The 27953-nt window shown below is 43.4% G+C and overlaps 1 protein-coding gene across 3 annotated transcripts in view; it reads right to left on the reverse strand.

The window, feature by feature from the left end:
* Positions 1–27953, reverse strand: part of LOC138282926 (microtubule-actin cross-linking factor 1, isoforms 6/7-like) — a 533430-nt gene that overhangs the window by 333992 nt on the left and 171485 nt on the right. For all 3 annotated transcript variants that reach the window (XM_069220983.1, XM_069220984.1, XM_069220985.1), the window contains exons 13-16: positions 26589–26820; positions 9708–9934; positions 8931–9053; positions 8150–8251 (exon numbers count right to left, since the gene is read on the reverse strand). In XM_069220983.1, coding sequence (XP_069077084.1) covers positions 8150–8251; positions 8931–9053; positions 9708–9934; positions 26589–26820 — 684 coding nt within the window. The remainder of the gene's footprint in view (positions 1–8149; positions 8252–8930; positions 9054–9707; positions 9935–26588; positions 26821–27953) is intronic.

Consider the following 27953-nt stretch of genomic DNA (forward strand, 5'->3'; position numbering starts at 1 on the left):
CACCTGGAAATAGTCTGTTCAGTAACTGGATGCCCTCTGCTGGGTGCACTAAAGGCTATGAAGAGCTGGTTTGATTTCCTGATTGACTTTGTTCTGTCTAAGAAGAATTTTAGGCATCTTTTCAAGTCAAGAGAATGGAGAGATCTTTCTGCTCCAATCTGAGGTTGTGGGAGGAAAAACTTCAGTAGCACTGGTTCATTAATATGAAAGTCCGATGGTACTTTGGGGATAAATTTAGGAATGTTACGTAAAATAACTCTATCCCCTCTGAACTGTAGAAAAGGCTCTTGGATTGTAAATGCTTGTATTTCGCTGACTCTGCGAGCAGATGTTAGAGCTGTGTCCTTTTTATGGATGGGCTTGAATGGTTCTTTCGTCAGCTGGCCCAAGACTGCATTAAGTTGCCAAGCTGGAGGAGGGGCTTTAACTGGAGGAAAAGACCGAAAAAGATCTTTCAAGAATTGTTTTAGAAGCCTGTGAGACCAGAGGGATGGTTCACCAGATATTCTTCTGTAGCTAGAAATGGCTGCTAAGTGAACCTTGATGGACGCATCAGCAAGGCCTGAGCCTGCTAGATGAAGTAGGTAAGGTAAGACTTCCTCAGGAGTGGAAGAAAGGGGGTGTATGCTGTTGGAGACACACCACAGACAGAAGCGTTTCCACTTTAATTGGTATGTTTTACTTGTACTATCTGCACGCGACGTAGCAAGGATGTCCTTACAGTCGTTAGGAATGTTTAAGTGGCCGAACTCATTGAATTCAGGAGCCATGTGGATAAATTGAGAGATCTGGGATGCGGGTGTCTCACCTGACCTTGGTTGATGGTTAGCAACTCCGGAATCAGTGTTATCCTGATGGGTGGACACGAAGGCAGCCGTAGTAGCTCTGTGTACCAAGGATGACGTGGCCAGGCTGGAGCAATTAGGATTATTTGGCAGGGTTCCGATTTGATCTTGCTGATCACTCGTGGTAAGAGAGGAATAGGAGGAAAAGCGTAAGCATAAATCCCTGACCATGCTATCGAAAAGGCATCTACCCATGGCCCTAGCTGGTGATACCAACTTGCATAAAACCGGCATTAGGCATTCTGGGATGTCACAAACAAGTACAGATTTGGTTTTCCCCACTGGGGGAATATTCTGTCCAGCGTTTCCTGGTTCAATTCCCATTTGTGAGATGATGTGTTAAGCCTGCTCAGTGAATCCGCCGTGATGTTCTGCAATCCTGGAAGATGCTAAGCCTTTATGTGCGGTGAGTGTCGAATGCACCAGCTCCAAATGGTCTGTGCTTCTTTGGATAGTAGATGTGACCGAGTCCCACCTTGTTTGTTGATGTAGTGCATGGTCGTCGTATTCTCCGTTCGGACAAGCACTGAAGAGCCTTGGATTCTTGGAAGGAAGGCTTGCAATGACAGATACACTGCTCTCAGTTCGAGGAGGTTGATATGAAGAGTGGTGTGAGAGGGGTGCCATTTGCCGCTTACTTGAAGGTCCTGCAGACATGCACCCCATCCCACAATTGATGTGTCTGTTGCAATAGTTAGCTGAGGGATCTGGGTTAAGAAGCCTAGGCCTCTGGAAATGTTCTCGGATACTGTTCACCAATTGAGAGAAGCTGTCATACGTAGGGTTATCTGTATTGTGCCCTCGGAGGAGCCTTGTATCTGTTTCCATTGTGTGTCTAGCTCCTTCTGGAGTGAACGCATATGAAGGCAACAGTGGGGAAGAAGATTTATGCAAAATGATCTGTAATGTCAAACTGAAAGAAACTTTCTTTGTTGAATTGTTTTCGCTAGCTTGACTAGCATGTGTTGTCTGTCCACTTTTGGATAAGCTTTAGTTTGGACTGTCTCTAGTATGGTGCCCAGGAAGATGATCTTTGTGGATGGCTGGAGCTGGGACTTTTCTTGGTTAAGAGTGAGGCCCAATTGTTTGAAAAGGAGTAAGGTCGTTTTGAGAGGTCTACGTAATGACTGGATGTCGGATGCCTTTACCAACCAGTCATCTAAGTATGGAAAAATTTGATGTCACTTGCGCCTTAGATATGCTCCAACAGGTGCTAGAGACTTGGTAAAAATCCGGGGAACTTCCTGTGTTTTGGGTGGATGGGTGTGTGGAAGTAGGCGTCTTGCAGGTCTAGGGAAGCCATATAGTCCGCTCTGTTGAGAGGCTGTAAGATGTCTTTCAATGTCACCATGCGGAAGGTCTGCTTTTTCAGGTACTTGTTTAGCTCTCTTAAATCTAGGATGGGTCTCCACAGACGAGATTTTTTCTTGATTAGGAAGAAGCGAGAATACAAACCCTTCCCCTTTTGGGAATAGTGTACAATTTCTATTGCTCTTTTGGTTAACATCATCTCAGTTTCTAGATTGAGTAAATTGAGATGTTTTTGATGTACTTGAGAGGAAGGTGTCCAAAAGGGCATAAGTATAAATTCTAGACGGTGACCAAATCGTATTGTGCCTAGGACTCACTTGTCGTTTGTTATCTGACGCCAACGATGAAGGTGGTGTTTCAGAGGTGAAGAAGGAGAGGTAGCCGGCATCTGGAGGTTGTCATTGCCTGCGGGAGGGAACTTTGACTTGTCTCCCAGACTTTCCTCTGTGAGGAGGCCTACTATATGCCGCTGCAGGCGGTTGTCTTTGGTGATATTGAGGTCTGGTAGATGGAAAGATATGGGAATAAGCTAAGTACCTGTATTATTGGTATCCTCCACGAAAGGAAGACTGGCCTCTGGCGCCTCAACAGGGTGCTTTCTTATATTGTAGAGTGCTTAGCGATTTGGCAGTATCAGTGTCTGCTTTAATTGTTTGGAGGGCATTGATGACATGTTTGCAGAAAAAGGATTCCCCATCATAAGGACGGTCCAGAATCTTCGTTTGGACTTTGAGCCAAACGTTAGTGGCTTTAAGCCATCCTTGATGCCTTAACACTGCTGATCCAGCCAAAAGCCTAAAACCCATAGCGGCAATGTCTAGCGCACAGTCTGTCATCTCTGAAGAAGAGCGCTGTCCTTCCAGAAGAATTTTTCTAGCTTCTGAATTGTTAGTTTCTGGAAGCTCGTCTAGAGAGTGACTGATGTCCGACCATAGTTGCCTATCGTACCTGCCAAGGAGCACTACGGAATTTGCGGCGCGCACCACAATGGCAGACATTGAGGAGAATCTTTTCCCGATGTTATCAAGGCATCTTCCTTCTTTATCCGGAGGTGCGGTTAGAGGTGCAGAAGGGTTCCTGGAGCGTCTCTGTGCCGCTTGGGAAATAACAGAATCTGGCTTTGGATGACCTGATAGGCAAGCAGGAGCGTCATCCGTAGCTTTGTAGTTTTTATCCGCCTTAGGCTTGACCCCCGGTACTGTAGCAGTGTTACGAGTTATTTTCAAATCCTGATTCCACACATGGTCTATTATCGGGATAGCTCCGATGACTTTTCTGTGAGATTCTTTAAAGTCATACAAGAAACAATCGTGCTGGACTGTGGGCATTTGTTATTCAAAACGTGTGGCAGCTTTCTCCAAAAGGTTATAGAAGGGACCAATATCTTCCGGAGGGGACTCAACAGAAGGTGGCCCGCAGAGGCAGGTGTGGCTCTCTAGGAGTTGCACAAAGGAGGTGTGGAGAACACAAGCATGGCACAGAGTCAGTGTGATGGGCTAGTGGGAGCATAAGGCAGGTGTGTAGAACTAGAGTACTGCACAGGATTAGTGTGATGGACTAGTGTTGGCTGCACAAGGCTGAAGTACTAGGATAATGTACAGTGTTGGTGTGATCTACTAGGGCGGTACTATGGATACTGGTGGTGGGAAAACAGAGAGGACAGTACACCAGGCTGACAGAACCCACTGCTCCATGAATTCCATAATGGGCATAATAGGTGACCTACTTTGAAACTTCACCAAGAGCTCCTAAAAGAAGGCATCATAAGGGTACTCATTACGAAGGTCAGTATCATGCTGAGGAGTCAGTGCTCACTATTTGCCTGGCCCATCTGCCCATACCATTCCTCTAGAAACCCCATTCCCAGGAGATAAGCAGGTTAGAGGCAATCAGGTGTTCTTGGCTTACATTGTGATTCCTTACCAACTGGACTCAAAGAAGCGGCAAATGACATCTGAGTCCCTAAAATATCTACCCTCTAAATATACACAGGAAACACGAGCCACAGGCAGAAAGTTTTCTGAAAGGTGGAACAGGGGGCACTCATTCCTCTGGTGACCAGAACCTCTTGTCCGGGAGGTTAACTTTATTCCGTATGGCCATCAGAACAGCCAGTCTATATTTGGCAGCTGCTTTCCAGAAGGTTGGATGAGAAAATATCCAGGACTTATTCTGCCAGGGAGTAGAAGTTGTTTATACACAATGGCCCTCATTACAAGTTTGGCAGGTGGTGGAGGCCGCCCGCCAAACTCGTACCAACATCTGACTGCCAGTGCAGCCAGAATACCACCGGCCCTATTACAAGTTTCCCACTGGGCCAGTGGGAAACAGGACCTTAACATTGACTCCGGCTCATAATTGAGCCAGCGGCAGTGTGGCAGGTACAGCAGCACCCGCTGTGCTGTCCACTGCCCATAATTCGGACAGTGGAAAGCGCAGCAAGGATGTCCATGGGGGCCCCCGATGCCCCCATTCCACCAGCCTTTCCATGGCGCTCCAAGCACCATGAAAAGGCTGGCAGATTTGGGAGTCATAATTCCCAGGGCAGCGTTGCATACAGCGCTACCCTGGCGGATTACAACCGCTGAGTCTGCCAGGCTGTCGACAACTTGGCAGTGTCAGCGGTCGGACCGCAGAGGCTCTGCCACAGTCATAATGTGGCGCTCGGACCGCCATGACTGAAGCGGTTCAACCGCCACCGCAAGTCTGCCAGTCTTAAGATCGCCTGGCTCGTAATGAGGGCCAATGTCTGGAGGTCAGGCAAGCCCCGTCTGGTGGCAGAGCATCGAAGGAGGGCAAAGGGTGAGTTTCTAATGCCTCAGCTAATCCCCTGACTTGTCGCTCGAGGGGTTGAGGACATTTTTTATATGTGGGATGGCTCCTTTTCTCAAGACAACAACCGCTCTCTGGTGGCAGTACCATGGATGATGAAACAGACTATCCACTTGTAGGAAATTGCCCTTTTTGACATGGCCACCCACCACTTTTTGCCAAGGGTACTGAGGTATTTTTGACTGAGGTGCACTGGATCCCTACTAAACAGGTCTCCAGTGGCAGTGGACTTTACCTATAATCAGGTAACAATGTGTACAATTGGCACATTCCTCTACATGTGTAAGTTCCTAGTAAGTGGTACCCCTGGTACCTAGGGAATGGGAAGAGAAGAGGGTCCCTAAGGGAAGCAGCATGTATTGTGCCACACTAAAGGACCCCCCTAAAAACAAGATGCACACAGCTGCCATTGTAGTCTGCATGTCCTGGTGCAAGCCAAGCAAAAACACAACATGGCACACACATTGTGTGCCATGTCACTATCACTGGATCTAAGTATATGCAAGTTCCCCCTACAGCAGGTCTTGGAGCCCTAAGGCAGGGTGCATTATATATAATGCGTTGTCCTACCTGCACAAGCAGCTATGACTCTGTGATGCCCAGCCCCTTTGTTGAGCATTGCAAGTGAACAGGCAAGCCATCTTAAACTATGTCCTGAACACCCGTTATCACGTATGACCCAGTCACATAATGGCCTCACTGAAATCTATGACATTTGGTATCAAACACCTCGTCTTAATATATCCAGGGCTGATGCCAATCTTGGATTTATTAGGACATGCATCCAGAGGGCACCTAAGAGGTGCCCCTGAACCCAACTAGTCTTAGAGTGTGTTGGCTGACTGGCCTCAACCAGTCTGCCACCACAGACAGGTTTCTGAACCACTGGAGGTGAGAGCCTGCACTCTCAGAGGTCAGGAACAAAGTCTTCTCTGGAGAGGAGTGTTGGTACGGACTCCAGCAGGATGGCTAGCAGATCTGCATATCAAGGCCAGGGGTTTCAACAGCCCACCGCCTTTGGTATGCAAACCTAGGCTTCCCCAGACCTGGGTGTAGCCTCTGTGCCCTGAGTCCCATGTGCCACCAGGACAGGTGGGAAAATTAGTCAGTACGCATTTAGAACTTCTGGGCTAACCACACCCCTAAGGTGGGCTACCAGAAATGGACACTTGAAGAGTTCCACCATCTTGTTTTTAGTTGGGGCAGGTAGCCCATTGGCTACCACACTACACATCCCTAAACACCCTCAATTGAGTGTTTATGTAGCTCTTGGACACAAGAAGACAGGTTCTCTGGAGTTAAAAAGATGGAAGACACCAAAGAGCTGTAGGAAGCAAGAACAGAGGAGCAGCTACTGGCTTGGCCCCAGCCCTGTCAGCCTGCCTGCAGTCCTCGACAAATGCGCCATAGATGATTTGACCCTCAGCTGCCCTGCATCCAGAAGCCTGGGTGGAATACCTGCATTTCAAGAAGCACTAGGATCTCCAGAGGAGTAGCGGAGCTACTTCCCTGCACCCTGCAGGCACCCAAGAAGAAACCTTAGGCCTCCAGACTTCCATAAACCCAACACTGCAAAGAACCACCGCACCAAGGCCCCCTTGCCTGAGTCAAAGTGGGCCAATGCTGCCAGTTTGGTCCCCAAACCCTCGAGAACAGGAGTCCACCTTGAGTGTCTCAACTATAGACTCTCCAACGCCGCCTGCAGCCTCTTTGTGCCACTTTGTACCTCTATGGTCTCCGGTGAGAGAGACTCAACGCCTCAGGACACCTCTACATCTAGCCATCCCGAACTGAGGAGAAGAGGACCAAAGGTGTCTGTATGTTCATGAGCTTTGCAAGACCTGAGTCCCCCTGTTGGTTCAGTCGGATTGCCCCCCCCGGCCTCACCTTCAGCTCCTTTTCCCTAGAACCATTGTCCACTGAAACCAATGGGCAACTCAACATTGTAAAGCACCTCTCCACCCAGATGCTCCAGCGCTCCCTGAGGTGACCTGTTGGTGCTGCCTTGAACAGTGCCCCATTCTTACCTTAACACCTGAAGATTGGCCCTGTAAGTCACGGTTGAGTACTCATATGCAATATATGTGCTTTTCTCCGTAGGATTGCAATACAACTTAAAAGACACTTCACACATTTTGCTTGTTTTCTGCAAAGTGCATCCGTATTTATTTTGGTAATAGTATTCTGCTGTTGAAACAGGTTATAAAGTAACCTTTTTTCTAAACAACTAGTCTTGAGTTTCTTCTTGAGTGTGTGTCTCATCTATTGCCTCTGTGAGTACAACAAATGCTTAGCACTACCCTATGAAAAGTCCAACTGCTCGCCCATTTGTAACCCTGTAAACCAATAAAGGGTCGCTTGGACTATCTGCATAGTGCCCCATACATTGGTGCACTGCATAGAAATCCAGTTTCCTACACCACCCTTCTCCAGTGGCATTATCCAGTGGTCACCATTTATGTCATGGGTGTGAATGTACGCTTTCTTTGAGGCAGATGCCGAGAAGAATTCGAAGGCCATTCAGAGATGTTCTCACTGGTATAGACTTCAGTATAAGATCATGTACATGGTACCTTGGATTGTAAGCTCCCAACTAACTGTTCATACCTTGAGGACACCCTTAGTGATGCAATCAATTCACCAGGAGATACAAATGAAAATGGCTGCTGCTTACCTTGTTACAACTCACCTGGAAATGAGAAGAATTTCAGCAAGCAGTTTTCAATGGCATGGTAAACAAGAGTCACAGACAAACTAGTGGGCACAGAATTATGGATTGTATTTATGATGCTCAAGTTTAGCACATGATAGGACCAGATGATAGGACATCCCTCTTCACCTTTAAGAAAAGGTTCATGTACAAAGGGAGCACTGTGCAAAAGAGACATCTCCTAAGATGTGGAGAGGCACACTGACGAGCTGTTGAATGGCAGGCGTATGGAAGGAGCATAGCCTGACGGCAGGAGGGGTTGTGCTTCCCCCCGCCTCTTTAGAAATATACACCTCATAATGTGCATTGTTTTCAGCCAAGAAAACCCTGGGTGCCCCTGGCCGTACACTTTATGATCCTGCTACTTCAAAACATAAAAATAGCACGAGTCAATGAACGGGCACACTTATGGAGAGCACACAATGAAGTAAACATGTCATGCATTACCCACCTGCATGGCCTCCTGGTAGCCCAGGGTGTCGTTAAGCTGTTCCTCTAGCCTGCCCGACCTCTCTATCCATAACTTGTTCAAACTGCTCCAAATCGAGTAGAGCTAAGAACAAAGAGAGTGGGTAAATGCAGACAGCTGATATCATCACTATACACACATCCCTTGGTTTCCCTCTGAGGGTTTGTCCTCTGCGTATCTTACTCTCCTCTTCTGTCCAACACCCACTATTGTACCCAGTTCTCCAGTCTTTCATCCAGCTTCTTCTGTGACCTCTCTTCAGCCTTCATGCAACTCTACCATCTGATGCTGACCCCTCATCCTAATTTTCACCCCAGCCTCTTATACTCTAAAAGACTTCACCAATTTCTCTTTCTTTGTGTCTTGACTTAAACCAATTTCTCTTTCTATCTTACGCCTGACCTCTAATCCACAATCAGAATCCCTAAACACATCCCTCTGATACTTTTTGTCCACTATTTTCAGGCACTTTCAACCAGCTTCACTCCATCTCAATCATCCTGTCTTTTCCCATCGCTCTTGTCTAAAATACCACCTGGCTTCAGGTTTCCAGGCATGGCCTTTTCCTTTTACTTGATGCTGTTTACTCTAAATTGTCCTACGATTGGATAAATCAAAATTACAACTGCTATATTTCTTAGAATGGTATAGGTAGGTAGCTAATTTAATGAAGCCCAGCCCTTTAGACAAAGTGTCAGAGTACATGGACTCATTCACTAAGCCTCCAGCCCACCGGAGGCTACAGTTGCCACTTCATACTCACATCATCCATGCTCTTGGTCACATCGGGCTTGTCCATGTCCCCACACAAGGATATCAGCTCCACTCCAAGAAGTCCCAGTGTGTCCAGGTCATGCTGAAGAGCATCTATTTCTTCCCGGAGGACCTTACAGGAGATACAGAAAAAAGGACAGTATAAGTATTTCACTGAATAGGAAAGAGCTAGGGCGGCCCCTCATGCAGTGTAGACGAACTGTATGATGCTCAGCAGGAGCTACTGGTGGCTATCTCATGTTTATTGAGAGAACGGGCATGAACTGAGACAAAGTGGTAATACAAAGGAACTGTAAATGTAGATGAAGAAGCATCATTTATAAAGTTCTCAAATGGGCCATCTAGTGAACAATGTCACACTAAGTAATAAAACTCTACTGGAAACATTAAAATAATAAGCATACTGGAGTCCATTAACAAACAGGAGGTTATCAACAAATAGGAATTCTGGAATCCAAATAACAAACTTGAGCTCAAACAAAAGGGAATCATTCAGAAAATCAAAACCAAGTCTGAAATTATCAAAGGGCCATTCTGTAATATCTCTGGGCACTTGTTTTTGTCCATGGCACAGCACATGAGGTTAAGTGAGATGGCTACTTCTCGAATAACAATGTTGGTGGGAATGCTTTAGTGTGACTTATCTTTAGATGTTTAAGCCATACTACTTTGATTTGAAGTATGCATTTTCGAAGTCTTATCCTGACCTAGGCAGATGGCATTGTGACATCCTGAGTATTCAGTGCATTGCCAATGTTCTCCCTACCTGCATGGTGCTCAACCTTGAACGGATAGAGTCAGTATCTGGTCCGGGCTCCTCCATTTCCAGCACGATCTGTTGAGTGTCGCTCAGTGTGACGGTGAGGTCAGCCAGACCATGCCAGAATCGGTCAGCTAAGGTCAGTAGGCTTTTCAACAAGCACTCTCTCTCATTGGCCTGATTGTGTAGCTTAGTCCACTGATCTTGCAGCTGCTGTGTCCGATCCTGGACCCCTGAAAATGAGGATAATGTTTTTAATACTGGTAATTTCAGGGGTATAAGTTATTATTTAAGATTCAAGGTTCCACAAAATAGCTGCATCGGGAACTATGGAGCTCAATCGCCAAAGGAATAAAAAGGTTCTTATAAAGTGTGAGGGAAGACTTCACTGATTTAGAACATTTACACCCTGTGACACAATGCCAGTAATTGTCTCTCTTTGCATCCTTCTTTAGTGGGTTTCAATATGTTTGTCAACAAGTGTGTGTTTTAAAGATGGATTTAGAGTTTATAGAGCTAAAATAGAAAGACTAAGGTTGAAATTAGATTTCAATCACCCACCCGAGTCCAAAGCTAACTTTAGTTTACATGTAATCAACAAACCACCATTTTTTTTTTTTTTAAACATATTTTATTGTTTTCATAAACATAAGAAACAATGGAGAGCACATAAGGCATATATGGTTTAACATGTGTATTTTTCACCAATTTTTATGCTATTACATTCTGTGTGTCTTTACATAGAGTCTTTTGTCCTTAAACTGTCTCGTTCAGTATGTCATATATGGTGGACTACGTGCATTATCGCGTTGGCGTTTTCAAGTTATTATGTCACCTTGTGTTCTTGACATCGAACATTATTCTTAACTACCAACTATTGACCATTAATCTGACATCTTGGTGTTGAGGATACATTTTCTATCGCTGCATTCTTGACTGTTATCAATTATTATACATTATTGATATATGTGAGAGAAAATTTCTGAGGGGGTGGGAGCGTTTCGTCGATTTTATTATGTACTTAGTGATTATTATCTTATGGGTATCATTGGGATGCATCCTCGTCATGTTCATCTTTATCCAACGATGTGAATTTTCCTACTAATTCATCCCATTCCTGGGCTATTGGGTATTTCCTCCGTCCGGCATTTTCTTCTCTTCTAAAGGCAACTCCTTCTGCTTTACCCCATTCTATTACCTCCGCCCTCCATTGGCTCACCGTGGGTGCTGTCGTGGCTTTCCATCTCCTAGTCAGTAGGTGTTTAGCCAATAGGAGTGCTACGTTTATCCATCTAGAGAGAACTTTCTTTTTTTGGGGACGTGGGAGCATTCCCAGTATACATGTCTCCATTTTACAGTATATTATCTTCCCTGCTAGTGTATTTAGGGAGTTGGTTATATTTTCCCAGTATTCAGAGATGGCATGGCAGTTCCAGAGCATGTGTGTGTGAGCCCCGCTTCCTCCTCTCTGCATCTAAGGCACGTTGAGGGCAGTTCTGGGTATAAGGTATGTAGTCTGTGTGGGGTAAGATATGCTCTGTGGAGTATAGCATATTGAATGAATTTAAATCTTGTATTACAGGATATTTGGCTTGGGTAGTTTAGTATGTTAGTCCACTCCTCTTCTGATATCTCTCTTCCTACGTCTGTTTCCCATTTGATTTTTAATTCCGTCAGAGGTTTAGATAGGTGAGTTTTCAGTCCTTTATACAGCCATTTGGCCATATGTGTCCCTTGGCCTATAGTGTATATGGAGTGTACCAGTGCGTGTGTAGGTGGTTCTGTGTTATTCGGGGCCCAGTATTTAGTGACGTAATGTATAATACTAGCATGCAGGAGGAAAAGTGAGGTTGATAGGTTGTGTTCATGGATGTAGTCAGTGTGTGTTAGTAAACGTTGGTCTTTAAACAGAGCACCTATGGACTCTACGCCTTCCTGTGCCCATTGTTGTAGTTGTGCAGGGGTTAGATTACCTATGGTTACTGCCAATCCCAACAGTGGGATATTGGGAGAATAGGGGATCGTGCCAGAGGTGTATCGAAGTGCCAGTTGCCAATATTGAAGTGCTATTTTCAACAAGAGAGGGTTGTGTCCCTGAATCAGGGTTCCGGGGCATAACAAGGAGTGCAGATTACCCCTGTCTAGCATCTGTTGATTGTAGTTTATTTCTTGTAGGTTTCGGCTGCTAAGCCAGCACGCCAGCCACTGGAGTTGCCCCGCTATGCAGTAAGCCTTAAAGTATGGTGCGTTCATCCCTCCCTGCTCTACCGGCAACTGTAATTTGGCCAGGCTTATTCTGCGTCGTCCTTTCCCCCATATAAGTTCCAGCAACATAGAGTTGAGTAGTTTAAAATATGATTCTGGAACTTTCACTGGTAGGTTGGTGAAGTAGTATAGTAGGCAGGGTAGTGCCACCATTTTGGCTAGTGCCAACCTTCCCGCAATTGATATTGGCAAAGTAATCCAGAATTGGATCTGTGTTTTAAGTGAGGAGAGGGCTCTTTTCAGGTTACCTTCCAGGAGGTCTTCTGGAGTGCGATATATTTGAATCCCAAGATATCGGAAAGTGTCCGTTGCAACTTGTAGTTGGTGATCTCCAAATGGTAACGTGCTGTCTCTATGTGGCTCATAGAATGAGAAAGCTATGGATTTGTTATAGTTTATGGCCAGTCCAGACAGGGGCATGAATTCTTCAAATATATACGCTGCTTTGTTAGGGTTTTGGTTCAGATCTTTAATATATAATATAATTTCGTCTGCGTATAATGAAACTACGTGTTGTGCATGATCTATTTCAATGCCCCATGTTTCGCCCTCTTGTCTTAATAACTGTGCCAGTGGTTCTATGGCTAAGACAAATAGTAAGGGGGATAAAGGGCAGCCTTGCCTTGTGCCTCTATGTACCGAATAAGTGTCTGATATATTTTATCAACAAACCACCATATTGAGCCTTCTCTTCGAGTAGTGATATACAGTAGAGAGGATATGGGACTAAAGTAAAAACATGAACTACAGAAATAACCTCTAGAAAAAAGGAAGCGTGAAAAACTGACTCAAAATCATCAAAAATATGTTCTAGGGAAATACAAATTACAAAAACAGAGACTCAAAAATAACCACTAAGACATAGACTACAACAAGAGGCAATCAAAACATCAGAAACTCAAAATTGTGGACCACAAAAATATAGATTGCAAAAACCAAGACTACGAATCACAGTAACAGACTACGTAAGACTAGAATAAAAGGTTATTTACCGGTGATCCTGGGTCTGCATCACAGGAATCTTCATTGAAGTCATCAACACTTGAATAATTCCACACTGCGTGCGTGGCTATTCCCCTCATGAATGCAAATCAGCTGCCAGTCACCGTATGTCCATATGATGAACCGCACCCTTTGTGGGCCTATCACATTAGATTGGTTTGCTGAATGTAATTTTTAGAATTGAAGAAATCATCATTCCATGTCTGCATTGCAACAGCATTGTTGCAAAAGATCTGAGAGTGAATACCAGGAAGGAAAATATGTAGTAAGATAGGCCTACATTGAAAACTGACACATCCTGTCTCTTTAAGATACCAGGATCTACCCATCATGCACTGTACTGGCAGCTGCCATCCAGAGCCAGTTCTTTTTTTTAATGAAGCAAATGTGTAATACTAATTTCCCAATGCCAAACTATCAAGCCGGGGAGATGGACGGGTGATTTATGATATAAATTAAAATTCCTATGATGCTGAACCAGGACTACAAGTAACCAATCTTTTCTTTTGTATCGCAGGATCTTTACTGAATTGGTGGTCATAAACGCTTGACTATGGTAGCAATCAAAATGAAATCATAGAAAGAGGCTGTTGGCCAGAAGGAAGACTATGAAAAGAATAATAATAAAAAAATGCATACTGCCTGAGGGATTATAGATCACTTGAACAAGTGTTGAAGTATTTCTTGACCCACACTAGCATCTGCCTGAGTGTCTGCATCTAGGAAATAGTGTCTGGTAAACATATGCACAGAGTTCCAAATTGCAGCTTCACAAATGTTAGAAACTGGAACTTTTCTTAGCCATGTTGTCATAGCTGTCTTAGCCATATGGGGTGAGCTTTAGGTCTTCCTGGAAGAGGTTTGTTTGCTAAATGATAGCAGATAGTGAAGCAAGCAAGAATCCATCACAAATAGACTGTTTAGAAGTTGCTGAACCCTGTTTAAAATGCCCATAGTTCATGAAGAGCCAATTTTGTAAAGGTTTTAGTTTTGTCAAGGTACAAAGTACTCTTGTATGTCTAATGAGGAAAGGGACTGAACAGCAGCAGATGTTGAAGGATGAGAGGAACGTTGGTAATAATGATCCGATCGATCAGCAACTCAGTCATTATCTTTGGGAGAAAAGAATGAGTTCTCATCAATACACTGGTGAACAGAGCCTGCATCTCACTCACTCTTTAAGCTGAACTGATGGTTACTCTGAAGTTTGCTTTCCATGAAAGGTCCATCAAAGTAGCCTTGCCAATAGGTTAAAATGGAGGGCCCACTAATTATAGCAGTAGAACTAGATTCAGATACCATGGAAGAGATTGTCTACAGACCGGTGGATATACTTTGCGCCTGTCCAAGAAGTCACCAAGTACTGTAACCTTCAAAAGGAAATTTGATCTGGGGTCTGCTATGAACAATGACAGCTGCCACATGTGCCAGGTATACTTTAAAGGATGAAAACTGAAGCTTATACTGTGCCACAAGTAGGAGCTAAGGGAGTTTAACTTCCTTAAGACAAGCAATAGGATTGCAACCATTTTTTTAGCACCATGAACAGAAATGTTTCCATTTCATGGAAGAAGTTCTTGTCGAAGGGGTTTTACCCTCTTGTAAAATCTTCCTGCAGGCAGTGGGAGCATTTAAAAGTCCTGACCTTTTGATCTCAGCGCCCTGCTCAGCAAAGTTATGTTTGGATGTTGGACTTGTCCCTTAGGTCTTTTTAGTAGATTGGGTTTGGTTGGCAGCCTCCTGTTTGGTTTTCAGAACATTTGCAACAGTTCCAGATACTACTATTGTCATGCCCAGGCTGGTGCGATTAGAATGGTCTTTTCTGTAGACTTTCTCATTTTCAGCATCACAGATGGAATCAACAGTACTACTTCTGGGTATGCATAAAGAAAATCTTATGATCAAGTTGTCAAAAAAGCACTGCCCCTCTATCCCTGATCGGGTCTCCTGGATATGTATTCTCTGCATTTTCAGTTTTGTGCAGTTGCAAAAAGGTCTAAATGTCTGAACAGATTTTCTAAAACTTTTTTGTCTGGGACCCATTTGTAGTTTTCCTCATAATGGTGACCAAGAAAGTCTTCTTGTTGGTTCATTGCACCTGGGATGTGAATTGCGGTTAGGGCCCAGTGCCAGATCAACTGAGCTTCCTTGGAGGATGGGCGAGGGCTGGTGCCCCCTTGCTTGCTGATATACTGCATATTGGCGGCTGAGGTGATGCAGCCTCTCTGTATCATTATTAAAATCTTGAGAAGAGACAAAAGGAATGCTTTTAGGGAAAAAAAACAACACTCAGCTAAAATAGATTTACGTCATATTTTTTTCTCTGACCACTGCATTGAACCAATAGATGATTCAAGTAATTCCCCCACCCTGACAGAGATGCATCCTCTACTATTGTTAGTAGTGGAGATTCTGTCCGGAAAGGGCCCCTTTGAAGAAGGTTCTGACTATTGCACCTCCATGTTAGAGACCGAATAGATGCAGCAAACATAATCAGATGGTCTTCCCATTGTGCAGCTTTTTACACTAATGATTCTCCGGACACCTCTGCATGGGACTCATTTGTAGGCATGCTTTTGGGACAATGTCATAGCACCAAGAAGTGAACATATTTGTCTGGCTGCCAGATTGTTGGCTTTCACTAGAAAATGACATTTTTCCCAAGGAGATGACCCACACTCTTATGGTGTTTACTGTAACCCCTAGGTAGGACAGTCTCTGTACTGGAGAGAGGATTGATGTCTGACAACTGATTTGAAGACCTCATTTTTGTAGTGGACTGCAAATTGCCTTGAGGCCTTGTGTTATCTTTAGTAGGGTACTGGTGTTTAGCAGCCAATCATCTAAGTAAAGATAAATGAAGATACCTTTCCTACTGAGGTGAGCCACTATCAACGCCACAGATTGAGAAGGTGCGAGAAGCTGGCTTGTAAGGCAGCACTCTGTATTGGTAGTGATTTTCTTCTACAAGTAGGCCATCACATATTCACTGCTTCCTCCTGGGAGTGGCCCATAATTCTCTGGATGGGCTTTATACATTCCATTTGCTGTGGTGCCCTGAAGAAGGGGCAGGGGCACTACTATTAAAAAAGAGTTGTGAGTGCTTGTACAGCAGCCTCCCAGGAAAGTTGAAAACAAAAAATGTAAGTCTCCTGGCTCATTGAATGCATAACCTCAAGAGAGCTCTTTTTTTATAAAAAAAAAAGTACTCCAGGGTGAAGATGTATGGTCTTCAGGTGGAGTGCAGGGACACCTTGTGTTCGGTTCTATAGTTGCATAGAGTGTCCTGAAGAATGTTAAAGAAAAATGTGCACACATTTATGCTTGATTGGAATAAAAATGCTTTACTTTAAATATTTTTGAGACAATTATTATTATGCATTACCATGTGTGTATTTATGAGTAGTACTTTGCAATAGGATTACTGATAAATTGTGATTTTTGATAAAGCCAATAGGTCTGCTTTATATAGGTTGATGTGCTGACTCCTTGTTAAAACCAATAGAACAGACTTTTATATTCTGGTGTTCCAATCCTTTTACAAAGCACGGAGATCTGCCTTACCTAAAATTACATTTCTTTTTATTGTTACTTTACTTTAGAAACCATAGCTATTCACTGAAAACAACACAAAGGTTAAAGTTAAGTTATAGTTAGGTGAAAATGTCAGTTAAAACATAATGTTTTAAACTTAAAAAAAAAAAAAAAAAAATCAGCAGTTATTATTAACTGAAGTAACTATAACTCTCACCCTCGCCATGCACTGCTTATGACCTCCCATATGACATGTTCTATGGCATAATTGATAACATTACTGATGACATCTGAAATAACATTGTTGATGACAACACTGTACATGGTGGGAGCATGAGTTATAGTTGCTACGGTTAACTATAACTGGTGTCAAGTAACTATAGCATACATACACACACACATATATATATATACACATACATGTATGCATATACCTATATATACACACACACACACACACATATATTCTCTCTCTTTTCTCTCTCTCTGTCTCTCTCTCTTGGATTCTCCTCACGTAGTGCATAATTAGTAATTTATTACTTTAATGAAGATTCCTACAGTGCAGAATCAAAAATACAAATACGGGGACTACAAAAACTGTAAAAGTAAAGAATATACCAATATATCTATATAAAACAATATTGAAATGCATCTAATCGCATCATTAGGCACTTTCTACCAATCATGGTGAGAAAGGAATTTGAAGAGAGACTTAACCCAGTACTAGAATTGGTGACACTGCATTTAGAACATTTTAACAGGTCGAAATATTTGTAATTATATATTTAATTAATATGGTCTTTGTAGCTACAATCTACATTGCTGGATGCTTAGTTTTTAAGTCTACGATACTGAAGTTTACATTTTAACATGGAACTCATCTGCTGAACTGGATTCAAATATCTAGCATTTTTGGTTCCCCAATTAATTTTTCTTAACATTGTTTTTTGGAAAAAATAGATCACATCCATTTTGGTATGACACTACAATAGCCCAACTAAGACTATTTCCAGCACGACCTGTTGAGTGTCGCTAAGAGTGACTTTTGATTGTAGTTCTGCAGAATCAGCATCCTTCATAGGTTCACCTGCTTGAATCACCCTTGCCTTGCCATGGTGTCTTCCCAAATACAGCACTATGTTAATGTAATTCTAGGTAGAAAACACACACCGTAAGGTAGCTTTATCACATCATCAGATCCAAACTTCAACTAATCAGAGATAATCAGCCTCATGGCCATACCCTGGGAGACAATCCTCCTTCAGATTTTGTTACTAGTGAGAATTAAAATTAATATCAGGTGAGCCTCATAAGGGGACTGTTGAAAATGGCCCCTTTTTGCAAGGTTATCCCTAAACTTTTTGCTTCTGACCTCCTGTTTTGACTGTGTGCTGCCATTTCGTTTTTGCTGGTTTTAGGACTCTGGGCACTTTACCACTGCTGACCAGTGCTAAAGTGCAAGTGCTCTCTGTGTAAATGGTATTGGTGATTGGTTTCTCCATGATTGGCATATCTGATTTACTAGTAATTCCCTATTAAAGTGCACTATGAGTGCCCAGGGCCTGTAAATCCAATGCTACTAGCGGGCCTGTAGCACTGATTGTACCGCCCACACAAGTAGCCAAGAATACATGTCTCAGACCCGAGACTGCAGTTTCTGTATGTGCAGTTTTAAACTACAAGTTAGACCTGGCAAGTGTACCCACTTGCCAAGCCCAAACCTTCCCTTTTACTACATATAAGTCACCCCTAAAGTAGGCCCAAGGCAGCCACATGGGCAGGGTGCAGTGTATTTAAAAGGTAGGAAATGTACTGGTGCGTTTTACACATCCTTATAGTGAAATACTGCTAAATACAGTTTTCAATATTGCAAGGCCTATCTCTCCCATAGAATAACATGGGGATTGCTTTGAAATATCTTTTAAGTGTAATTTCCCATTGGGAGCCGATAAATAAATGTAGTTTGGGGTCTCTGAACACACAGTTTAAAAGTACATCTTTTGGTGGAGTTGGTTTTTAATTGTAAGTTTGAAAATGGCACTTTTAGAAAGTGGGCATTTTCCTGCTTAACCATTCTGTGCCTCTGCCTATCTGCTGAATACACGTCTGGGTCAGGATGAAAGTTGGGCTGCTTGTGCATTCACTCTAGACAGTCACACAAAGGGAGCTGAGGTGTGCCCTGCATATCCTGATGGCCCATTACCAGGCTGATGGGTCTTCCTGAGCTAGAGTGGTGGGAGGAGCTGACACTTGGACTTGAATAGGGCTTTGCCTGTCCTCACCCAAAACTGTCTCCAACCCTCTGGAGTGTGTGTGTCTGGGGCCAGGATCTTGTGCACTACAAAGAATTATCTTTGAAGTTTGCCTTCATCAAAAGCCAGAAATGAGTCGAAGTACTGGACTTCTGAGACCATAACTTTGTTGTTCTGAGGACATTCTGCTGGGAAGAAGAGCTGGATGCTGTAGGGGGGACTGTCACTGACTGTTGCTTTGCTCGGCTGGCCTGCTGCTTGCTGATTCTGTCCTGGGAGTGAAAGGGCTGAACTTTGCTTTCTACATCCTGATTTCCAAGGTTATCCAAGAGCTTGAACTAAGCTTGCCTCCTGTTAAGAAGTCTCCAGGACATCAAAGACTTCATCTACCAGTGTCTGGGCTTTTCTGCTGAGAGTTCTGACTTGCCAAGTGGTGCCAAATCCAGTCCTGGGGCCCTTGGAAATGGAAACTGGTGTCCTGAAGAAAATATCCACACATCAACGCACCACAGCTGAAAATCGACGCAACGCTTGTCTTGCAGTGAAAGAATCGATGCATCACCTGTTGGATCAATGCAGCGCTTATTCCACCGCAGCTCCGTCATCACAGCGCACCTAGATTTTCCACACATCATCCCTAGGCGTCACTTTCTCATCTACCCCCACTGCAGTAAGGAACCAAGGCTGCGTGACCGGAAATAGACGCATCGTCTCTCCTGCGAGGAGAGAATCGACACATCACCTCCTCTGCCAGTAAGGCACTGACATCACCTTTCCTGCGAGGAGAGAATCAACGCATCACCTCCCCTACCAGTAAGGTACTGATGTATCACCCCCCCCCACGACAGACGCATTGCTTTGCTTTTCTGGCTCCTCACTTCCCATGCGGCCCGCATCATCTATGTTTATGACCCATCCCAGGTACTGTGTTAAAAGGATACAGCTATTGATTGCTATGGACTAAGACTCATTTAAGGTGATATCTTTACTTGTGTATGTTGGATTGTTGTCTTTTTGGTCTTGTTTTACACAAATAAATATTGGCTATTTTTCTAGACAGGTTTGGAGGACATTTGTGGTGTTTTCACTGTGTTAATCTGCATGTACAAATACTTTATACATTGCCTCTGAGATAAGCCTGACTGCCTGAGCCAAGCTACCAAGGGGATGAGCACAGGTTATCCTAGGTATATGACTCCCTTAACCTGACTACAGTGAGAGCCGCTGCTTCCAGGCTGCCAACTAGAGGCCCCATTTCGAACAGAGACACATGTGAATCTATAAAAGATACCAATTATAGAGAACCAGATTTACAGGCGAGTAACTTTTATTTTCTCCAGGATTGGATCTTTCATAGCGCCACATGCTAGAATGAGTATAGCAAGCAATAACACATTTTGCCTTCTGTACTCTAAATATATCTATATTTATAATCTTAATATATTAAAACATATATATTTAAAGAGGCTCATCTTATTGAAACAGATGGCGCAGGACTGCCTGTCCAGCTGCAGTCGCTCATTGCACTGTCGACTATAGGCAATAATGCTGAGTGAATGTGTGCGTGTTCTTCAAAGTTGCTGCACATCAAATGCCCATTATTGATATTCCAGCAAAGAGAGCTGTTGAAGTTGACACTTCAAGTTGAGTGTTCAGAGATTCCTGCTTGTAAACGATAACCAGCCTTACTGTGACAGTACGTAAGAGCAGCAGATACCCAGAAAACGAATGTTTTGGTAGCACTTGCCCTTTTCTAGGTGTTCCATAGGCTATGGGCAAGTGATCAGACTTTCTGAATTTATTTGTTCTATCAATATAACATTTTAGAAATTGTTTAACATCTAAAGGATGAAATGCCCTTTCTACTGTTGTGTTAGGGGTTTTAAAGAAAGTTTAAAGGATTATAGGTTCATTCAAGTGAATATCCTTTTGTCTTTAGGTATAAAAGTGGGGATTAGCCCTTAAAATGACCAGATCGTCACAGAATTGCAGGTAAGGTCCCTTCACTGTAAAAGCCTGAATTTAGCTTTCTCTTCTTGAAGAAGTTATTGCTACTAGAAGTGCAAGTTTACATAACAGAAATGTTATGTCCTCTTTATGTTTGGGTTCAAACAGACTTTTCATAAATTGAGAAAGTACTGTATTAATTTGCCAAGGAATCATTGGTTGTTCGATCAGTGTGGAAGCTCTGAAGAATCATTTAAGGAGCTCCTTTATACTTCTGGTGGCCAGAGAGAAGGATGATTTTGCGCCCCAATGTATCAGAAGACAGTTGTCAAATGGACTCTGATGAATGAGAAAGACCTGCTCAAGACAAGTGTGGAAAGTTCGGTGAGAGTTGATATGGAATGGAGGAAATTCATTGTGTCGAGGAGCCATGCTGAATATAGTAGACATGTTGAGTCCCCATGAAGAACTTCCCCGTAGTAGTGGGAAAGAAGCTTCTGAAGCAGTGGTAACTGTATACATGGTTGTTCTGATAGAACATGCTCTGTGAGCCAATATTGTCTTGGACACCACAGGGCTTCAGAAACATTTGGCACAGCTCCTCCTTTATCTTGTGCAGTAACCTTGTGATTAGTGAAGAAGGGAAACGCATAAGTGAAAGTCCCTGACCGGGCTATCGAAAATGCATTCTCTCATGATACCAGTAGAGGATACTAATGGCATTTCCTGATCCAATCCATCTCAAACAAGTCTATGGGCCTAATTACGACCTTGGCAGAGGGGATTACTCTGTCCCAAATGTGACGGATATCCTGCCCGCCGTATTACAAGTTCCATTATATCCTATGGAACTTGTAATACAGCGGACGGGATATCCATCACATTTGTGACGGAGTAATACCCCCGCCAAGGTCGGAATCAGGCCCAATGTTTGGTCTTCCCTAGTGTTCAAGGATTTTGTTCAATTGTATCTCATGTAGTTCTCACTTGTGGCATTCCTTGTACGTCCTGCTTAGGGTGTTTGCGCCCATGCACTCTGTACCCCTGGGACATGTTCAGCAGTTATTTGAACATGGGTTTGATGGTCCAGTCACATACCTCTTGGCATTTTTCTGATAGGGGAAAACACAGCGTCCCGCCTTGCTTGTTCAGGCAATAAACTGATGTGTGCCCGTGCAGATCAAAATGGAACTTCCTCTTAGCCTTGGGAGGAAAGACTGCATACCAATTGCAATGGCTTTTAATTCCAGAATGTTGATAAGGAGATTGCATTCTTCCACTAATAATTAGGTTCTTCCACTGACCAAATCCCACTCACAGCCAGATCCTGTAAATGTCATCCCCTTTAGTCCAGGGCTGCATATGTTGTCATAAAGTCAGAACTTTGTTGAAGTAAAGTTAATTTGACGGTGGTGTTTTTGTGCCAAGACCTCTGTTGCAGAGCTTCTTTTACCCTTGGTATCAGGTTTACAATTTTTTTTGAACGAACCCCAAATTTGAACTCATTGATTGTCTACCTTCTCCTGGAACAAACACATTTGGAGGCAGCAATCTGGGATTAAATCAATGACAGGATGACAGCAATGATAAAAAGAGACATGTGCACTCTGATGGTGATTTTGTTTACTTTCTGTATTTGTTGTTTGAGCTCGGTCATCCGTGTGACTCTTTCTTTGGATGGGACTTGCTTAAATCTCTAGCTGAGATTGTTCCTAGAAATTTAATTTTTTTGGAAGGAGTTAGACTTAATTTGTATTTGTTGAGTGTCACACCTAATTTCAGACAAAGTCGACTCCACAGAGGTTTTTGTCCCGTTGAATGATTTTGCCTTAGCTAACCAGTCGTCGAGGGAGGGAAATACCTGATGCCCTTGTTTTCTGAGGTGTGCTGCAACTCGAGCCTTACACTTTTTGAAGATTCTTGGAGCAGATTTTAGCCAAATGGGAGAATTTTACAATGATATTGATGGCCTTCCACTTCGAATCTGTGTTATGGAAGAAAGCATCAGGTAGGAAAAAGTTACTTACCTGTAAGTAACAATCTTTCTGATGGATAATCTATCTATTTGCAGATTACTCACCCGTTGATCAACCCAGGCCTCATGTATCCGAAAACTTTAAATCTTTCAAGTCACCTGTAGGGGGTGCTGGCTTTGGTTGCCATATGACACCCGCTCCATCGCCTTTGAAGCACAGCAAATGTGACCAGATAAATACAAAATGTAAAGGAATCTTTATGTATTGCTCTTTGGAAACCCACCAGGAATCAGGGCTTACAGTTTGGGAAACAATGCCAAAGATGTTGATGTTGTTTTTTCGATGAAAAAGAAGGTGGAGGGTTTTGTTTGATTTCCTAGGTGCGCCTCAGATTTAGGAGATCTAGAACCCATTTGTCTGTTGTTATTTTTTCCAGCTGGTACATAAAAGGAGTTCTTTCCGCCTACATGAGAAAGGAAAAATGATGAGGTGGGCACAGGACATCTGGATAAGTCTTGGTGTTTACCCTAATGTCTGAGTCTTCGGTGCAGAGGCCGTCTTTGTAAAGACATTGGAGGTTGTCGTCTATACTGTTAGGTGTACGGTTAGCAATCCGATTATTGATGTGGCTGACAGGGCTTTTACTTACAGCCACCCGTGAACAAGAATTGGTTCCTGACCCTACCTCCACAAAAGGGCTGTGTTCTTCTCTGCTGTAGCCATCTTAGACATCTTGCTGTCTCGTTATCTGTCTTTATTACAAGGAGCACATTATCCACATGTTTGCCAAAAAGTTAGTTGTCATCACAAAGCATGTCAAAACTGCAGCTCTGTATTTCCCATCGAAATGAAGCTGCATTAAGTCATCCTTGTCACCTTAACACTGCTGCACCATCCAACTGCCTAAAGGCAATAGTGGGGATGTCCAAAAAGGTATCAATAATCACAGCAGAAGTTCTTTCACCTTCATGCAAAATGGCCTTAACTCGTCTCTTATCTTCAGGTAGCACATCTATGGAACTGCAATATCAGACTACACTTGCCTATCGCAGTGAGATAAAACTGTTAAGGCACTGGATGCTTTTACAGTGGTGGCTGACATTTCGGAGGATCTTTATCCAATATTATCTCATCTTCTCCCTCCCCTGTCAGGGGGAGCAGAACAGGTGTCATTGCAAAGCGATAAGACGAATCACATTGTCATCAGGAGCATTTCTTTTTTTAAATCCAGCCTTGGAAGTACAGCGGTTACTGTTCCTGGATTTTTCATGGTTTTGAGAACTTGGGCCATATGTGGTCTATTATCAAAATTGCTCTGACTTTCTTCCAGAGTTGGCTGTTTGAAATCATGCAAAAATCGATCAGTTTCTTTGACTGCTAAGGGAAAGTAGCATCTTTCAGAAGTCCTCTCTATAAGGCTGTTGAAAGGGGGTCGGGAGAATCCGATGGAGTTGGTGCTGTATCCACTTCCACAGAAATAATGTAATTGCCCATTCTGCTCAAGAGGCTATGATGTCTATCATCTGTATATACATCATAATTGCCCTATTGACTTGGGTGTGGCATGTGACGCTGCTGGTAAATTAACTCGAGTAGGCAGTCTAAGTGGTACCCTGGCAGTGTCTTTGGAGTGGTCTGTTGGGTTCGAGCCAACATAGATGGTGGAGGCAAAGCTGAGGGAGGAGATTATTTTCCTTGAACCGGTGATCTATGTTCAGGGAAATATGAGTAGTGCTCAGATAACATAAATCTTAAGTCTTTGACCAGATGTAATGGGACCTGGGTCATAGGTTGAGCTGAAACTTGTGTGCCACTGTCCAAAGGTTTAGGCCTCAATGGGATACCTGCTCCTAATTTTTCTGAAAAGTTTGATAATTAACTCTAGATGCAGTGGTTCCTGATTGTGTCTCGTACAGATATTGAGAATGACGATCACCATAACTCATTACCTAGGTCCTGATATTTCACATCAGGTTGGGTAGGGCTATAATTTGACCCAAACATAACGCCCTCTTCTGATTCTTCAGACTCAAGTGGATGTTGTGCCAGGTTTGGTGACACCTTGCTAGTGAATATCTGTTCTGGGAGCAGATCAGTTCCTGTTCTGGAAGCAGGAGCTGCAGTGCCAGGCATAAGGAGAATTTTGGGTTTAATCTGCAGCTTTGGAGACAAGTCGGTGGTGCTGCCAGCGGTGGAATAGTTGAAGATGAGGTTGGTGATGGTGGTATTCACAGTGGAATCATCTACAGTGGTTAAGGCTTTGTAGATTTGTCAGTGACTTTGACGATGGTGGTAATGCCAATTGTATGCAAGAAAATATTCGAACTTAGACAGTGCAGCAGAAGATACTGTTGTCAACGAGGAGATAGCGGTCGTCTTTGTAGTGAATGACAATACCCCTGTTGTTTTTGACTGTTTTTCGTCAATGATGATGACACCTTTGACAACGCCTTAATTGAAGGTGTCGAGTTCATTGAATGTGTTGTCATTGATGGGCCGGACGATGACTGTCTCGTCGTTAACGAGTCTTTAGCGAAAACCTGAGAAGTTTTTTCTTTCAGCGTCAGTGGTTCAGAAGCTGGTTTAGGTCTGGCTTTACAATGTGAACAATCTACTCAAAAAAGACCTTGGTCCCACCTTCCTCTGACCCTTATGTGGAGATATTTTGCTTTGAAGTCTCATACTCTCTCTCCTGTGAATGTACCTTTTTTTTTTTTACTGTTTTAGGCTTCTTTCATGGGACATCACAATTTTCTTCAAAACATGGAGCTTCTTCAGATCTGACCTTCTGGCACCAAAGTAGAAGTCTTCCTTATCTAGGTCTTAGTTGAGAAGGTGCAACATATTCTGCATTCTTTAGCTTTATGGTTAGGGTATAGACAATACATACACTCTTCAGAGTCTTTAAAGGGTAGCCTTTGCTTGCTAAAAGTCCCACAAAGTCTAAGTTTAGCCAATATTTGGCCTTAGATGTTAATCCCATATAAATATAAATAATTCTTCATTGAATATCAAAGATTTAGGTTGGGAGATAAAACTACTTATCAGTGAAATAAAGCGCAAAACTCAGAGGACTCCCTTCACACAGGACATGAGAAATCGGAAGGTTGATGATCTCTGTCAGGATGTGGCCATGAAGCTTATTATCTCTAATCAGTTGAAGTTTGGTTCTTTTTAAATTATGTGACTAGGCTACTAAACAATTTGTTTTGGATCTAGAATTACATTAACATAGTACTGCCATTGAGAGGTTACCATGGGACCTTCAGCTTAACAAAGAAGATGATTAATGCATGTGAATCTAAGTAAGATCCAATTCAAGAGAAGAAAGGAGAAACAATAAATGTTGAACTGAAGCAACCAACAGAAGCGCTTGCAAAGATAACTCCTGAGCACTCAGAAGATGTTAATGCCTCATACGATAGCAGCAAGCAGATAAAAGATCGGTGCCTGGCAGTCTTCATCTACCTCAGTCCCCAGATGTAGATCGTACTTTTCGTCCCAGAAAAGGCTGTTGAGAAGAAGATTCTAAATTGCATCATCTTAGTTTAGGGCGAGTATGAACATTTCCCCTTTCAATGTCCTTCGTGCCCTGCTGAAGTGACATTTTGCAACAAGAATTGGTGTAAGTACTGGGGTTAGTTCCTGTAGAAAAGACACCTGGCTTGGTAACTCAACACACAGGCAACCGATTTGCATTACATTTCTCTTTCATCATTTCTTCTTTTCACACCATTGGTTATAAATCCTGCTAGCTATCACACCAAGAGAAGACATTGGTCATTATGTATATGACTCTGTAACAAGGAAGCTGCCTTGATGAGGAAATTATCTCAGCAGTCAGGAAAAAAGGTGTGTCATTACTAACCGGACTATCAGAGTTCCTCATGGTGTATCTACCTGTTTATTACCTTTAGCAGTAGAATCAGCACCTGATGCCCAAGTACTGGTAAGGAGTTCTGCTGCCTGCTTGTGGATGGCCTCCAGTGATGGCTGCAACTTCTCTAGCTCCCCTAAAAGCAGGGCATTATCCTTGATCTGTTCACGGATGCGTACCGATTCACCCCGGATGGAGGGAGGATTCTGGAGCCTGTCCTGCAGCCGTTCAAAGCACTCTGCCAGAAGATCCATCCTCTCAGTGAGCTAGGTGAGTGAGATTAGGGAAAAACAAGTGTCACTCGGTGAGACAGATAGTTCATTAATGGGTGAGAGCAAACATCACCAATCAGCACCACCCTAACCCACATCACCAACACCTCCATCATGTCTGCCACGTTCTCGGGATGAATGGAAACATGTAGAAATTAAAGCTCTCCTCAAAGAAGCCCACAGCCAACCCGAATCAACTGAGCAACTTCCGAACATTTCTCTCTCTCTGCAAACAACTCACAACCCACTTTGAACTTCACCATCTTCTAGACAACACTCAATCAGGACTCAGAAAGAACCACAAAGCTGAAAAAGAAATCCTTCAGGCCACCAACAACACTTGAATCATCCTGGACCGAGGAGAAACAGCAGCCCTCATCCTGCTCAACCTTCTTGCGGTCTTCAACACTGTCTCCCATAACACCCTCATCAGAAGTCTTCACAAGATTGGCATTCAAGGATCCACTTTCAAATGGATCTCTTACTTTCTCATGGGCAGAACCCAAAGAGCTAGATTGCCATCCTTCACACCAGAGACCAAGAAAATGATATGCGGAGTCCCACAGGGATCTATCCTACGCCCCACCCTTTTCAACATGTACATGACACCACTTGCCAACATCATCCGATCACAACACATCAGAGTCATCTTCTATGTCGATGACACCCAACTCATCCTCTCCTTGACGGACATGACAACCGCCACCAGAACCAGATGCAAACCAACTGCATGAAACTCAACTCCAACAAGATGAAGTACTGGTCTTCAGCAACAAGACCAACCCATGGGACTCCACCTGGTGGCATTCGGAGCTAGGACCAACAGAACATGCAAGAAATCTAGGGATCATCCTAGATAACAAGCTCAACATGATGGCTGATGTCAATCCAGTATGCACCTCCATACCCTATGAATGCTTCGAAAGATCTTCAAATGGTTGCCTCAAAACACCAGACAGACTGTCACGCAAGAACTCATCACCAGTAATCTAGACTACAATAACACTTTCTATGCTAGAATGTCCAAGCAACTCCTACACAGGCTCTAGACCATCTATAACAGCCACAAGACCCGTAATGTACCTCCCAGGCCACACCCACTTCATACCGCACCTCAGGAAGCTTCA

This window comes from Pleurodeles waltl, chromosome 2_2 (genome assembly GCF_031143425.1).
Source record: "Pleurodeles waltl isolate 20211129_DDA chromosome 2_2, aPleWal1.hap1.20221129, whole genome shotgun sequence".
Classification (NCBI taxonomy): domain Eukaryota; kingdom Metazoa; phylum Chordata; class Amphibia; order Caudata; family Salamandridae; genus Pleurodeles; species Pleurodeles waltl.